The sequence below is a fragment of the Macrotis lagotis genome, chromosome 4 (genome assembly GCF_037893015.1).
Source record: "Macrotis lagotis isolate mMagLag1 chromosome 4, bilby.v1.9.chrom.fasta, whole genome shotgun sequence".
Lineage (NCBI taxonomy): Eukaryota > Metazoa > Chordata > Mammalia > Peramelemorphia > Peramelidae > Macrotis > Macrotis lagotis.
Window position 1 is genome coordinate 113,115,152 of NC_133661.1, and position 13,856 is coordinate 113,129,007.

A 13,856-nucleotide genomic window follows, 5' to 3' on the forward strand; every position below is an offset into this window, starting at 1 on the left:
CGAGGCGAGGGAAGGCCGCAGACCCCGCGCGCCCGCCCCCCACGGCCCGGGGCTCCCCTGGGATTTTCCAGGGTCCTCTCCTGGGGTCGGGGGAGGGGGCCGGCTGCTGATTCAGCCTCTGGGGCTTTTGGGGGGGATTCCTCGGGAGCGAGGCCGCCCCTCTTTCTGGGAACCCCGGCCCGGGGCCTCGGAGGGCCGGCCTTGCCCGCTGGCCCCGGGGAGGGGGACGGGAGGACGCCCCGGCCCGGGGCCTCGGAGGGCCGGCCTTGCCCGCTGGCCCCGGGGAGGGGGACGGGAGGACGCCCCGGCCCGGGGCCTCGGAGGGCCGGCCTTGCCCGCTGGCCCCGGGGAGGGGGACGGGAGGACGCCCCGGCCCGGGGCCTCGGAGGGCCGGCCTTGCCCGCTGGCCCCGGGGAGGGGGACGGGAGGACGCCCCGGCCCTGGCTCCTCTCCAGCCGCGGCCGCGGAACCACCTGCTGCGCGTGCGCATCTCGGGAATGCGCCCCGGGCCCGGGCCCGGCTGGGCCGCCCACCCGGGCACGCGTGTCGGGGCGCCTCGGCGGGGTCGTGCGGGGCTCCCGCGCCCCCCACCCCGTGCTCCGAGACCCGGGGCCCCGGGCGACGCCCCCGGCCACTCACTGCGGCTGCGGCTGCGGCTGCGGCTCCGGCTCCGGCTCCGGCTCGCGACCCCGGGGTCTCGGCCGCGGCAGACCCGGCCGGGAAAGCCCCTTTTCCGCCCCCCCTCGGGGAATTCCCACGACGTCACAGCGCGTCACGCACCGACCTCTTTCTCATTGGCCCAAAGTTTGAGTCCTCGGCCGACTCAGCCAATGAGCGCCGAGCCTCGGCCATCGCCCCCTCCCACTCCCTGTCAGTCGGAGGAGACCCTCCCTCGCTCCCCGCTGGGCCCCGCGGGCTCCGGCCAGGCCGGGCCTCGGGGCTGCTCTGCGCCGTCTGCTCCGTGCGGGCCCCGAGGGCGGCCGGAGCCTGGCCCGGGGGTGATGGGGGCCCGGCCGCCCTCAGTGACTTGTGGGATGTGGCTGTTGGCGCCATCCCCGCCCCGTCATCGGGCTCGCGAGGTCGAGGCCTGTCTCTGGTCTCGGGGCTCCCTTGGGGGGCAGCTCCTTCGGAGGGGAGGGACCACGGCCGTGATCGCATCCTTTACCACGGGAATGCCGCTCCTCCAAGTCCTACACTTTGCCCTTTGCCACCTCTTCTGGCCGCCGGGTCTTGGGCGGCGCTGGCCACTCCTTACTGGCTCTTCTTGCCAGCTACGGATCAGAGGCATCCCCTAGGGCTGTCAGTGACGTTACCGTGGGCTTGACACCATCTTCGGGCAGATGATTCCCAGATTCACGTGAACAACCCCAATCTTTTTGGACATCCTGAATGTTAGTCCCATAGGCATTTCAGACTTACTCTACGTTCATATTGCTTTTGAGGTTGCCACCATCCTTTCAGTCACCTAGGTTTGAAAGCTCGGCGGCATTCCTGGACGACTCACTTGTACTCAACATTTCATTTCTCACACATCTGATTTTCCTCACTTCTTGCTTAGACTATTAAGAACGCCCTATAACTGCTCTACCTCATCTCTTGCCTACTCTCATTTTGAGCTTCGGGATTTCCCTGAAGTAGGTTTGACCACATCCCTCCCATCCCATGAATTCCAAACTGAACTTTGATCACATCCTAGCCTTCCCGCAATTCTCCATCCATTCATTCAAGCCAGTAAAATCAGCCCTTTTGCTACTCCTCATAACACAATACTCATCTTCTGGGCTTAGATTTTTGCACTAGCTGTTGCCCAGGCCGTCATTCTCACTATTCACCTCCAATACTGTTTCCTTTGGTTTCTTTGAAGATTCGGCTCAAATCCCAAATTTTTTGAGCCTTTTGTGCTCTTTACTCCATCCCCATGTACACAATATATTATCTTGTACAGGTAGTTATTTGCACATTGCCTCCCCGCTGAGGTAAGGAATGGTGTTTTTGTCTCTGAATTCTGGGCTTAGCCTGGTATATAGTAAGAACTAGATTCCCATCTCTGTCTCCTTAAGGTATCTCCACATTTCCCCCTGGCAGCCACACAGCCTATATCCTTGCTTTTTCTCCCTATGGTTAAACATGAGTAGCCAGAAGACCCTTAAATAAGCATAGCTAAAACCTACCTAGTACCTCAAAGTTCTAGCTCTGTTCTGTCACTGACATTTTGGTGGGCAGTGAGGCAAAAAAAATGAAATAACACAAGAATGACAAGGCACCTCTAGAAATACTTGCCCCTCTCTCTTCCCTGGATGCATTCAATCCAGATTGTCTAGAGTGTATGATGGTGTGAAGTCTAAGCCCCATAGGGGTGAGGAGACTAAAGGTACCTTTATCTGGGTACTACTTTGCCCTGACCCTCCAGTTCTACACCTCTCCCACCCCTCCCCCACTAAGGAACCAAGTTGGATATCCCAACCCTTTCTGGGCCTCAGTTTCCTGATCTCTAGAGATGGTAAATTGCAAGGATTAAGGCCTAGCTCCACTAAGAATGCTTGTGCAACACAAGCCCTACTTCTACTTCACCCATTGGACTCATTTCTTCCTAGAGCAGGCAGACTGGAGAAAAACATTTGGGAACTGTGTACCAGCCTTTGGAGGGTAAAACTGCCCTCAATGATGCCCTTCCCTAGGCAGGGGTCAGAATGCACCCCCTTTTATTTCTTCTTTCTGCCTCATCTACCTCTCTAGATCTTGTGTTAGAACTAGCCCCTTCTCTATCAAGTTAGACTACAGGCAAGTCAAAGGGGAAAGGCAGACTGGGGGGGGGGGTGAGTTTTATTACATTTATTACATTGTAAAAAGTCAATTGTTAACTTCTTATTTACATGCTCCTGTGGGCAATTCCCCTTGTTACCTCTGTTCCCCGGCCCTAATTAACTCCCCAAATTAACCCAACTCATTGATAAAGGAGGAAGAACTGGAGGAGGTAGCTCAGGGCTAATGGGGGGGAAGGAGAGGTCTGAGGAAAGGGAAGCAAAGTGCAATGTGGTTGGAGGTTAGCTCTCAGAGCTAGGACTGTAGCCTAAGGGCAAAAAAGGAACCCCTAATGCCAAGAAGCAACACAGGCAGGGCTGGTTGGCACTGATGGCCAAAGGAGGCCTGCCCTCTCTAAACGATGTCTCTAGGAAGGGCTGCCCTCCTTCTTCCCTTCTACCATCAACCCATTTGGCTCCAATGAGAGCAGCAGCAGCAGCGGCTGGGTTGGACCCAGGGCAGCAGCGACATGGAGACAGGGAGAAGTCCTCAGCAGTGTGACAGGACTCCTCTCTTAGTTGACTTCAGAAGTGGGCAGGGAGTCAGTGGGCCGAGGGGCAGTTAGTAGAGGCACAGGTGAAGTCGCCTCAATCAGGGCTGGGTTTAGAATGATAGGCAGTGTCATGGGGGGCACGCCCACCTGAAGTGGGGAAGCCAGGGGCTGCAGAATCAGGGGGGGCTGGGCCAAGGGAACAGGCCCCTCTGTGCTGGGACTCAGCTTGCTGGGTGTCAAGACTGTAGAAGAACCAGAACCACCACTGGCAGCTGCTCCTGAGACTTCAGGCTTTTCTGGATCTATGGGGGAAAATATAGCAATATTCAGACCTCACATTTCTATCTGACCAGGCAGTTCATTTTACAAAGTCTTAATCCCTATCCATCCTTCTACCCCGAACAATTTAAAAAGAAAAGCCCAAAGGACAGCAGTGGGGGGGGGGGGCAGATTTCTTACACAAGTCACTTAAGATCAATGAAAATGCTTAGCACGTGGGTTATAATAATTGCTTCTTTTCTTCTGCTTAGTCCATCCTTGAAAAAGGGGACTCACCATAGGCCCCCAGCTCTGAGGGCATTTCTGGAGCATATGTGTGGCTGGCCATTCTTGTGTCACTGGCAGCAGGAGTCAAGTGGGCTGAGGTCAATGACCTCTGGGCATGTGGTTCAGGAGGCACCGGTGGCAGGGGATCTGGAAAGAGTCATAGTTCAGATGGTATCTTTTAGGTTTTCCATAAAGGAACAATCTCGTCTCCTCCCAAGTGCCCGTGGACCACCCACCAGGACCCTGAGCCCCAATCATATCCAGGTTCTTGATGTACTCAGCAGGGCCTTCCCCCAACTCCCATACCAGGGATGACTGTCTGCTTGAAGAGTTCATCTCGTAGGTGGGGCAGGAAACAGTCAATGCGCTCCCAGGTGATCTCCCAGAGGGCAGAGGAGCCACTTCCCCTTGTGTCTGCATTGTGGAAGATCTCTGCAGTATCCATCACTAGCAGCATGTTCTTCAATGACTCAGGGATGGCCTCAGACTGGGGGAAGAGGTGTGTTTGTGGGTAGGGATGAAATAGAAAAGATGGGGAAGAGGCATTGAGGAAGAGTAGCCCTCGAGACAAGGAAATCAGACAATGCTTCCCAAATGCATGAGGAAGTTGAGAATTTATAGGCTAGAAGATTAGGGGCAAAGTGACTAGACTTGGGATTGGGGGAGGTGGAAGGAGAATAGGTAAAGAGGCCAAGTTTAATGGGGAGGCAGTAGGGGACCATACCAGTAAGTCACTGGAACCTGCATGCATATACTTGTCCATGAAATCCAGGATGGTCAGCCAGAGTGCGGCAAAGGTTGGAAGTGACAGCAGGGGGGACAGGTGCTGCAGGAACACCTGTGATCCACCAGTGATTCATCAGATGACTGAAGATACCACCCACATCTAGGTTCCAGGGATGGGAAGAATCCTTATCTAACCTCTTTCTCTTATAGGCCTTTGACTTGGGTAACTCTCCAGAGGCTTTGAGATTCCCTTCTCTATCAGGGGGTGCTGTTTGTGCAGTAGCTGGAAGTGTAGGGAGAGTGCCTGGTGCAAGGGATTGTACCTTGGAGAGGAGTGTGGAAGCCCTCATCCGGGTCTCCTCCATTCCACCCACATCTGCTGGGCTGATGTTCTCCAGAAGCTTGGTCAGCAGAGGAAACAGCACCTGGTGGTTAATCACCCCACATCCCAGTAAGATCAATGGTAAGCCTGGCTCCTAAAGAACCAGGACAATAGCTGGGGGAAGGGAGATGGAGGGAAACATATCAAGGGGGTAGACTGGGACATCAGATGAATATTGGTTCAGGAGGCTCTTATCCCTGCCTCAAGCTGCCCGGTTTTCTTCTCCATGTCATTACCTTATTAAAACAGGACTCCCATTCTAAGGCATCTAGCTTTTGTAGGTCATGTACTAGCAGTGCTCTCTGCAGGTAGGTGAGTGCCTGCATTCGTACCTGACGCCGGGCATCGCAGCAGAGCCAGGCAATACCTGAGTGGGAGAGGAAGAGTTGGGGTTACTGCTGGCAGCCCAATCACCTCCTGTGCACCACCCCCTCTTTTCCTTGGGGCTTACCCTGAAGCAATGGGCACCAGCAGTGAGCCCAGAGGGTCCGGGAGTCAGCATCAATCTTTGTGCCCCCTGTCTCCAAGTGGCGCTGCTCCTCAGCCCATGAGCTGTAAATGGTTGCTGCCCTTGTGTGCAGGGTGTGCATCAAGTCCAGCAGCTGGAATCACAGAGGAGTGGTGGTCCCTCTTCCTTGTTCCATTGCTGCCCCCCATTTCCCCATTCCTAGGATGGCTCCAGCATCCAAATCCTTTGTTCAGCAGTCTGCCCCAGTCCCCAATGGGCCCCCCAACTGCCAGGTCCCAGGAGAAGAGGAAGTAAATGGAGCCATACTTACGTCCTGACTGACCTGTAAAGACACCGTGTGGTAGCTGGCAGGCACCCCTTCATCATCTTCATCATCGCTGTGCCCACCTCGAGCTGTATGCTGGCTGGAGGCCCGGGGTCGACGGAGCACTGCACCATCCTTTGACTTCTTCTTGAAGCGGTTCCCTTTGCTGTCATATTTGTGGCATTTGCTCCGTTTTTCCTGAGATTTGCATCCTGTGGAGACCCAGACCATGTTTCTGTATTCATATAAACCCCCCCCCCTCCGCCCCCCCAACTCCTCCTTCACTCACCACCATTAAGACTGGCCTCCACAAAGATTCTGATGGTCTTGACACAGAGTTCAAAATTGTCTGGGGTGATATGAGCAGCATCCCGCACAATGAAAGACAGTGACTCTACGCATTTGAGGAGAGACTTTGTGTCATGAGGACCCAGATCCAGTCCCACAGTAAGGCTGTATTGATTCACCAGAGGAGAAGGGCCAAGCCGGTTTGCTCCAGGTCCTGGCTTGGAGTTGTCTATGTCATCTTTCCCCACCTGTTCAAAACATGAATGTGGGGAAGAACGTGGATGATTTGATCCATCTGGGACAGAGCTCAGGAGATTCATTTGGCTCTCCTTGTCCCCTTCACTGTGCCCAAGGAAAATGAGGAAGCTCCCAGATCAAGATAGGCAGTTCTACAGCCCTCTGCCCCTTGCTTTCTCACCACTAGCCAACCACTGTTGACCACGTCGGCATCAGTAGCTGAGCGGTGCATCTTGCCTGGTCTACCATGGTCAGTATAGACCTCTGAGTCTGAGGTGTAGCCTCGGTCCAAGCTGACATCACTGGGGTGGTAGGAGGAGAGTTCACTGTCTGACTGAGCACCTGAGCCAAGTGAGAATGTGAACAGTCAGGTGGGTCATGTGGTATGGATGGAGACATTGAAATAAAAGGACACTTTGGGCTCACTTAAGCCACAGGCCCTCGGGGGTTGACAGTAGTGTTAGAGACTATCAGATACAAGTTATTTAATTTGCTAATGCATTCTATGAGATTTTTTTTTTAGAGTTTTTTCTGAAAGATTAAAAGAATGGAAGGAAAGACTGCTTCTCTGGGTGTCAGATTTCTTGGGAAGGCTCACCAGTATCAGTGGTATCTGTTCTGGCTGTGGCCTGCAGGGATGGGGGAGGCTTCACCCCTGAGCCGATGCACTCCAGCAGAGTAAAGAGAGTGGCCCAGTCATCCCCAGAGTGGATATTAGCCGCATTGGTCTTGAGCAACTCATGGAGCCCATAGGCAACCTGGTGGCTGACACGAGACAGCACACTAGGTTTCATCAGTAGCAGAATACGAAGGGACAGCAGCACCTAGAATGGTAAGAAGTGAACAGAGGGCTCTCCACTCACTCTCTACTTTCCTGCTTACCTGGTTCATCCTAGGAACAGAGTATGATAATGGTTTGCCCAAGGGGTACAATGTTAACTTCCTCTGATCTTTTGTGGACAGAGGCACAGTGGGTGGTTTGGATGGTAAGAATCAGCCCTATGACTAATGTTATTCCAGGCATCTTTCCCCTATGGTTTCTAGCTGGGAATTCTTGCTGGGGTCCTCTTATGACATTTAGGAAACAGCCTATGCTTCCATCATCCCAAAGCCCTTGAAATATGGCACTGAGTGTAGCCTCTAATATAGACAGTTTCAAGGATGACATTTGGTTTCTGGTTCCCCTCCTTTATCCCTGACCTCCAGATGGCTAAGATCCCTTCACCTGGCCACTTATTTCTTCTCTTCTTAGCAATCTTATGGCCAGGCGCAGTAGCCCCACCACAGCCCGCTCCACCAGGAAGCAGAAATCCAGTGCCTGGACACATAGGTGATACAGATGATCGCGTACTGTCTGCCATACACAGCCCACACGGTCTCTATGCGGTGAGAAGGGAGAGGGAAGAGAGCTAGTGAACCAAGGAGCAGAGGTCGGTTTGGACACTAGGTATTGGTCAATACCCTAGTACCACACTAACCCCTTATGGACCCTTGGTATTGATGTTGAACCTGGGTGGACAATCCAAGTCAACAGCCATGATTCAAACTTTCTTCTTGTCTCACCTGTTCTCTAGCACAATCCGCAGAAGCATTTCTAGGCAGAATGCAGCATCTTCCTCATCATAAGTCTCCTCATCTGGTGTTACTGATATCAGAGCCTAGAGGGGAGAAGCAGATAATATGCTGCTATCACTCCACCATCACCTGGTCACCCTTGTCTGACTCCTCCCACTGTCTTCCTTCTTCTTCATACCTTCATTAACTCTTGTAAGGACTCCAGCTGGAGAAACTTGCTTTCTGTGATCATTTTCTCTGGGTCACATTGCTACAGTGACAGGAAGAGGGAATCAGTGACCTGAGTTGGAATGAGGGAAAAAATTCCACAAAGCCAGAGTCCTGCCCTATGAGAAGTTGAAACCTGATCAGTGGGAAGACATTTGGGATAGGTACCTTGATACAATCCAGGGCCATACGCTTGGCTTCTTGGTTCTCAGTGGATGGTCCTCGCATGCTGGATTGCTCAGGACCACTCAGTGTCAACCAGCTCACAAAGCTCAGCACAGTTGACTCTCCTCTGTAGAGGGATAGAGAAATGGGACATATTTAGGTTAATCCCAAATTCTTGGATTTCCCTCCTCATGGCTCAGAGCTTCTGGCCTACCCTCACCGGTTAGATGGTGTTTCCTCCCGCTGCAGAGAGATCTTGCCATTGGGATCCACAAAGTCTTCTACCTAGGAAAATCAGCCTTTCTTAACATGGCTCCTATTACCCAGTCTCAACCCTAGTTCTCTAGTTTTATTATTGGGAGTCTCTTGTAGTACTATTCTACTTTTGAACATTGACTTCCAATGCCTCTGCCATTTGTCCTCCTGGGGAATATCATATACTGATGGTCCCTTGATACTGAAGCCTACTAGAAAAGGACCAGGCCAATAAAGCCATTGGTCCTAAGCTCTACCTCTCCCAAGTTTAATCTTCCCAAAACCACACTTTTGTCCCCTAACCCTCTGTTACCTCTACCATGGCCTTGGGCAGGAGCTGTGCTCGAAAAAGCTGCAGCATGGCCTCCATGATGTTCTTCCAGCCCTCTCGAAGGATGTCACCATGGCGATGGGCCAAATGGAAAACAGTCTTGGCTGCAATGTGAGCTTTGGGATTGCTCCCAAACATACTGGGAAGGTTCTCAATGGACTGAAGAGATAGAGAAGATGAAGTCTAGAAACTAACTAAAGTCTAGAGAGTATCTTAGCTCCTTACTTGATAACTTCTCCTTTAGGTTCTCACATTAGCTCTGAGTTGACTCCTTTTCTCTCCATGATACTGTGGGAACCCCTGGGTATTCAAAGTCCTCAGGTCCACTCCTTCCTCCTCCCATGATCTTCATTTAAGCAATAAAGATCCAAATCTCCCTCTCAGAATATGCTGGATATGGAAGGCCAAAAGACCTTGCAGTGAACAGTGAAGGATGGGGCTACTCTGGGGACAATATTGAATGAAGTACCTAACTACTGGAGAAAGTTCCCCCAAGCCTCAACTCCCCCCAAAGGAATCACTGCACTAGGAAGATTTTTTTTTTATAGGTTTTTGCAAGGCAAACAGGGTTAAGTGGCTTGCACAAGGCCACACAGCTCGGTAATTATTCCACCTAGCCACCCCTACTAGGAAGATTTTTAATAAAGTAAGAGAGTTCAGAGATTCCCAGGCATCAGTTCAGAAGTAGCTTAAAGTGACCTTAGTGGAACCCCAGTTATTGTTTGGTTGTCTATGGCACCTGACTCCATGCAGCAACAAATTCTGGCAGTCTATGCCTTCAATGCCTTCTTGCTACCCTTACTCACCTCACTACTGAGAGCTGTAAATTTGCACAAAGAGATGATGAGATTGTCAAACACATCACTCAGGCCATAGTGGGCGGAGATCATGGCACATTTCCTGCAAAACCCCAACCCCCACCCCAGGAAAAGGGTCACTGGCAGGCCAGCTGCCTTTCCAAGTACCATGGAAGATCTTTCTCAGGGTCTTCCATCAATACCATTCCCATATTGGTGCCATCTGTAAGATGGGCTCCCCCCAAACCTCAACTCCCCCAAAGGAATCACTGTACTAGGAAGATGTGACTAACTTTTAGTAGGAGTAAGAGAGTTCAGAGATTCCCAGGTATCAGTTCAGAAGTAGCTTAAAATGACCTATCTCCAGGAAAATCAAGTTGAGGACAATTGGGGAATGGGTGTTATCAGGAGAGTAGGAAGGATTTTAGGACTAAGACAAAAGACAGGTTGGGTTACCTGAAACCTGAAATGGCCTTCTGGATGATCGTTTCTTCTAGGCTCTTATCAAAGACATAGGAGAGGGCAGCAATAGTAGGACCCCAGGTCATAGTGAAGAGATCATGATCATAGCTACCAGCAGGTACCAGCAAGAATATGCCCTCAGGGGTTGCTCCTCGATGCAGAAGGACATTCCACACATAATTCTCCCTCACCAGACCAGTCTGTTCTTCAGGCATAACAATCTCATCGTTTCTATAATCCAGTGGGGGATGAGTACAATGACAAGGTCAAGATGGCACAAGTGCCCATCCAACATCTCCACCTGCTTCAAGGGATTCTTCCCCCCACAGTTTCTTTTATCCCCTGACTTTGAGATCTTTTTTCCTCCTAGGTCTCAGATCTTATAGTTTCTAGATTTCATCATTATAGAAAGTTTTTAGGAAGTCAGAAGAAACCTGACTTACGAGAAGAATTCTCTGCTTCCTCTCATTTACCATCAACTACTTGAATCAAGAGGTCATCAATTAGGCCTGATTCTGACCCAGGTCCCCACTTCAGGCTTGCTGGCCTTCTCTGTAGGTCAGCTATAGGTCATCAGGAGATTTTCTTTAAGAGGAACAGTTAGCCTTTGGAGTCCTAGAAGGTTTCACCCAAGGAAGGGAAGTGTTGGCAGAGAACTAGTTCTCATCTGGGAAGTGAGTCACACCATACAAGAGATTAGTGGGAGGAGATGAGGATGGGACAGGTTCTATCAATTGAAAAGGCTGAACTAGGGACAGCTAGGTGGCACAGTGGATAGAGCACCAACCCTGGAGTCAGGAGGACCTGGGTTCAAATCCGGTCTTAGACACTTAATAATTGCCTAGCTGTGTGGCCTTAGGCAAGTCACTATTAACCCCACTGCCTTAAATAAATAAAATAATAAAAAAAGGCTGAACCTCTCACTACTCATTAAAAACTCACTTGATAGCATGGTACATGTCCTCTAGGATGTCCTGCTCAAAATCTTTTCCTCCATTCACGCCCTTCAGGTTTTTTCGGAACTCCTAGGAATAGTTCAATGAGCTTCTTGTCCCCTTGATCCCAAGATGAGGGCCTCCTCCTCCCTCTACCCCAGGTACTTCTAGACCCTAGCAGGGCTGCTCAGTACAGACAGAGCTTGGAAAATAGCTCCCTCTTTCCACCCTCCTCACACTCTCAACTTTCTCAACTCCAAAGACTTCCATCATCCCACTTCAGTCACATATCAGCATGGGAGATCACCATTTCTTTAGAATTGCATGTCAGAATCTTGGAATTTCACTTTCAAATGACAGTCTTCCCCCCCCCCCCCCAATCTCTCATCTTCTGTCATTAATTCTCTTTACTTTTATTGTGACTTCTAGTCTCGATTCCCCATTTTTCAAACTATTTTCTTTACTTTGGCTTCACTTGCCTGCATATACAGCTTGATATCTTAGCTAGCTACTTAAATGTGTCATTAATTAGAATCCTAGAATCCCTTGCTCTGGTGATCTTCTACTGGTGCTGACTTCTTCTCTCCCTCCCCCTTCTACTCATTATCATCACTAGTAATTATATAGCAATTAAGGTTTGCAAAGCTCTTTACAAATACTATTTTCCAAAAACCCTAAGATGTAGATACAAATATTATCCTCATTTTACAAATGAAGAAACTGAGGCATAAAGAGATTAAGTCACATAGTTAAGTATCTGAGTCTGGGTTTGAACTTAGGCCCAGAGCTCCATCTACTGTAACACCAGTTTCCTGAACCATCAATTCTGGGAAAACTGGGAGAGCCCCACCATTTGATTTCTCTTCTTAAGTTCTAGGGCTATTCAATCCTGCTGAAGACAAATCACACATCTGAGCTGTGAAAAATCATGAAAATGAACTTTCTTTACTCTCAGATTTGTGTTATATACCTTAGCTGAGTCATTGCTATTGACAATTTTTCCTATTCTATCCTTATCAACCAACTCCCTATCTCATTCTCTACAACATTTCCAATCCTAAAAAATATTTACTGTGACCCTTATAGCCATTTCTGGTTCCATCTTATCTCTCTCCTACCAATTCATGGCTACATTTCTTAGAAAATCTATCTAGTTCTGCTCCCATCATTCTATCAGAACTCATTTCTCACAGACTACCAATGACTGCCAAATGCAATGGTATTTTTAAAGTTCTCATTCTTTGTGACCTCTCTCTAACTTCTGATTCTTTTGCCATTTCCTACCAAATGCATACCACCACCATCCCTCATCCCCTGTCCCCCAGCTTTAGAAAGATATCTCAGTCCTGGTTTTATATCCACTTTGATAACTTCTCCTCTCTCTCCTTCACTGGCTCTTCAGCCTTCATTCAACTCCTTTATGTGGATGTTCTTCCAGGGTCTATTCCCATGTCTTCAGACTCTTTCACTTAGCAATCTTATTTGCTGAAGTCTAAGTATTACTTTTATGCACATGACTTATAATCCTTAATCCTGATATCATTAACTCCTACCTTTGCCTGGCTAGCTCACTAGTACTTCAAATTCATCATATTAAAAACTAAGCTTAAATTCTTTTGCCCTAAATCTGTTCCTCCATCTGACTTCTGTTTTTGACTATGACATCACTATTTACTCTTGTTCCCCTGTCTGTAGCCTAAAGGTCACATTTGGTTCTTTTCTCTCCTTTACCGCTTATATCCTAGTAGTGATCAAATCTTGTTAAATGCAATTCTGAAACATGTCTTCTTTCTGACCCCTGTTCTTTATTCTCATTCCCAAAGACCTTCATTAACACAAGCTTGAACTACTGTAATAATTTCCCAACAAACTTTATGACTCCACTCTTTCCCTTTCCAGTTTCCCCTTTCTAATTCATATAGTTGGTCGTTTCCTAAGCTAACCATCTAGGGCTTACACAGAATTCAAGTTCTTCTATAAGACCTTCTACAAAATTTTCCTTCCTTTATCTCAAGACTCTTTCTCAATATGTACTCTATACAATGTCAAAAGGGACAATTCTCTTTCTTGCAAATTGTGCCCTCCTGTCTCTATGACCATGCTCAGCACCATCTCCTATGCCTAAAATGTTTTTTTCTCTACTGCCATTCTTCAAAATGAATTTTACCCATCTTTTAAAACTCAACTTAAATGATTCAGCCTTTTGATCCCTCCAGAGCAGTTACGATGAGCCTATAAAACACTTTCCTAAAGCACTTATCAAGTAATTTACAGTTGCTTCATAATCCTCCACTCATAGAATGTAAGCTCAATGAAGGCTGTTTTTCAGTTAAACATAATAACTTTCAGATTCTTGAAGAGTGCTCTGCTTATAACAGGTACTCAAGAAATGTTTACTGAATAAAAGAAAAACTATAACACTTTTCATCCTATCCATTCAGGGGAAGAATTACTATGTCAGTGACTTCTAATTTGGATTACCTTCATATAGATTCTGTCACCCCCATTCTGGATCAGGACACATACTCACCTCCAGGGTCATGGGTACATTTTGTTTGCGGACATTGTGGTTGTGTTGGTCAGTGTTGAGCATGATAACAGCATAGGCCAGGGCAAAGCAGGCATCACTATTTGCAAATGGGGAGCCATTACACTTCTGAAAAGCAGAAACCTCATAACCATCAGTGTCCAAGTCTCTGTCCTTTCTGCAGTTAACCTCTATCTACTCCCAACCCACTGGCTGGTGCTTACAGAAGTCAGGAAGTGCCCAGGAAAATCATAATATCCCTGTCAACCCTTTATGGAGGTTTATACATCCTTCTCCATGGGGATTATTAGCCATTTCTACCAGACTCAGCTTGCCCAGGAGACAGCACCAGGGG

The 13,856-nt window shown here is 49.1% G+C and overlaps 1 protein-coding gene across 6 annotated transcripts in view; it reads right to left on the bottom strand.

The window, feature by feature from the left end:
* Nucleotides 1–1,130: 1,130 nt before the first annotated feature.
* Nucleotides 1,131–13,856, bottom strand: part of GBF1 (golgi brefeldin A resistant guanine nucleotide exchange factor 1) — a 125,217-nt gene continuing 112,491 nt past the window's right edge. For 3 of the 6 annotated variants that reach the window (XM_074233835.1, XM_074233834.1, XM_074233832.1), the window contains exons 21-41: nt 13,505–13,630; nt 10,982–11,064; nt 10,034–10,270; nt 9,587–9,680; nt 8,763–8,939; nt 8,415–8,479; nt 8,198–8,321; nt 8,001–8,072; nt 7,811–7,905; nt 7,473–7,626; nt 6,846–7,071; nt 6,429–6,589; nt 6,012–6,258; nt 5,729–5,934; nt 5,401–5,551; nt 5,186–5,316; nt 4,891–4,992; nt 4,566–4,679; nt 4,148–4,328; nt 3,851–3,988; nt 1,131–3,597 (exon numbers count right to left, since the gene is read on the bottom strand). In XM_074233835.1, the coding sequence (XP_074089936.1) occupies nt 3,317–3,597; nt 3,851–3,988; nt 4,148–4,328; nt 4,566–4,679; nt 4,891–4,992; nt 5,186–5,316; nt 5,401–5,551; nt 5,729–5,934; nt 6,012–6,258; nt 6,429–6,589; nt 6,846–7,071; nt 7,473–7,626; nt 7,811–7,905; nt 8,001–8,072; nt 8,198–8,321; nt 8,415–8,479; nt 8,763–8,939; nt 9,587–9,680; nt 10,034–10,270; nt 10,982–11,064; nt 13,505–13,630 (3,165 nt within the window). In that variant the 3' untranslated portion in view covers nt 1,131–3,316. The remainder of the gene's footprint in view (nt 3,598–3,850; nt 3,989–4,147; nt 4,329–4,565; nt 4,680–4,890; nt 4,993–5,185; nt 5,317–5,400; nt 5,552–5,728; nt 5,935–6,011; nt 6,259–6,428; nt 6,590–6,845; nt 7,072–7,472; nt 7,627–7,810; nt 7,906–8,000; nt 8,073–8,197; nt 8,322–8,414; nt 8,480–8,762; nt 8,940–9,586; nt 9,681–10,033; nt 10,271–10,981; nt 11,065–13,504; nt 13,631–13,856) is intronic. The other 3 variants (XM_074233833.1, XM_074233837.1, XM_074233836.1) reach the window with 3 other exon arrangements.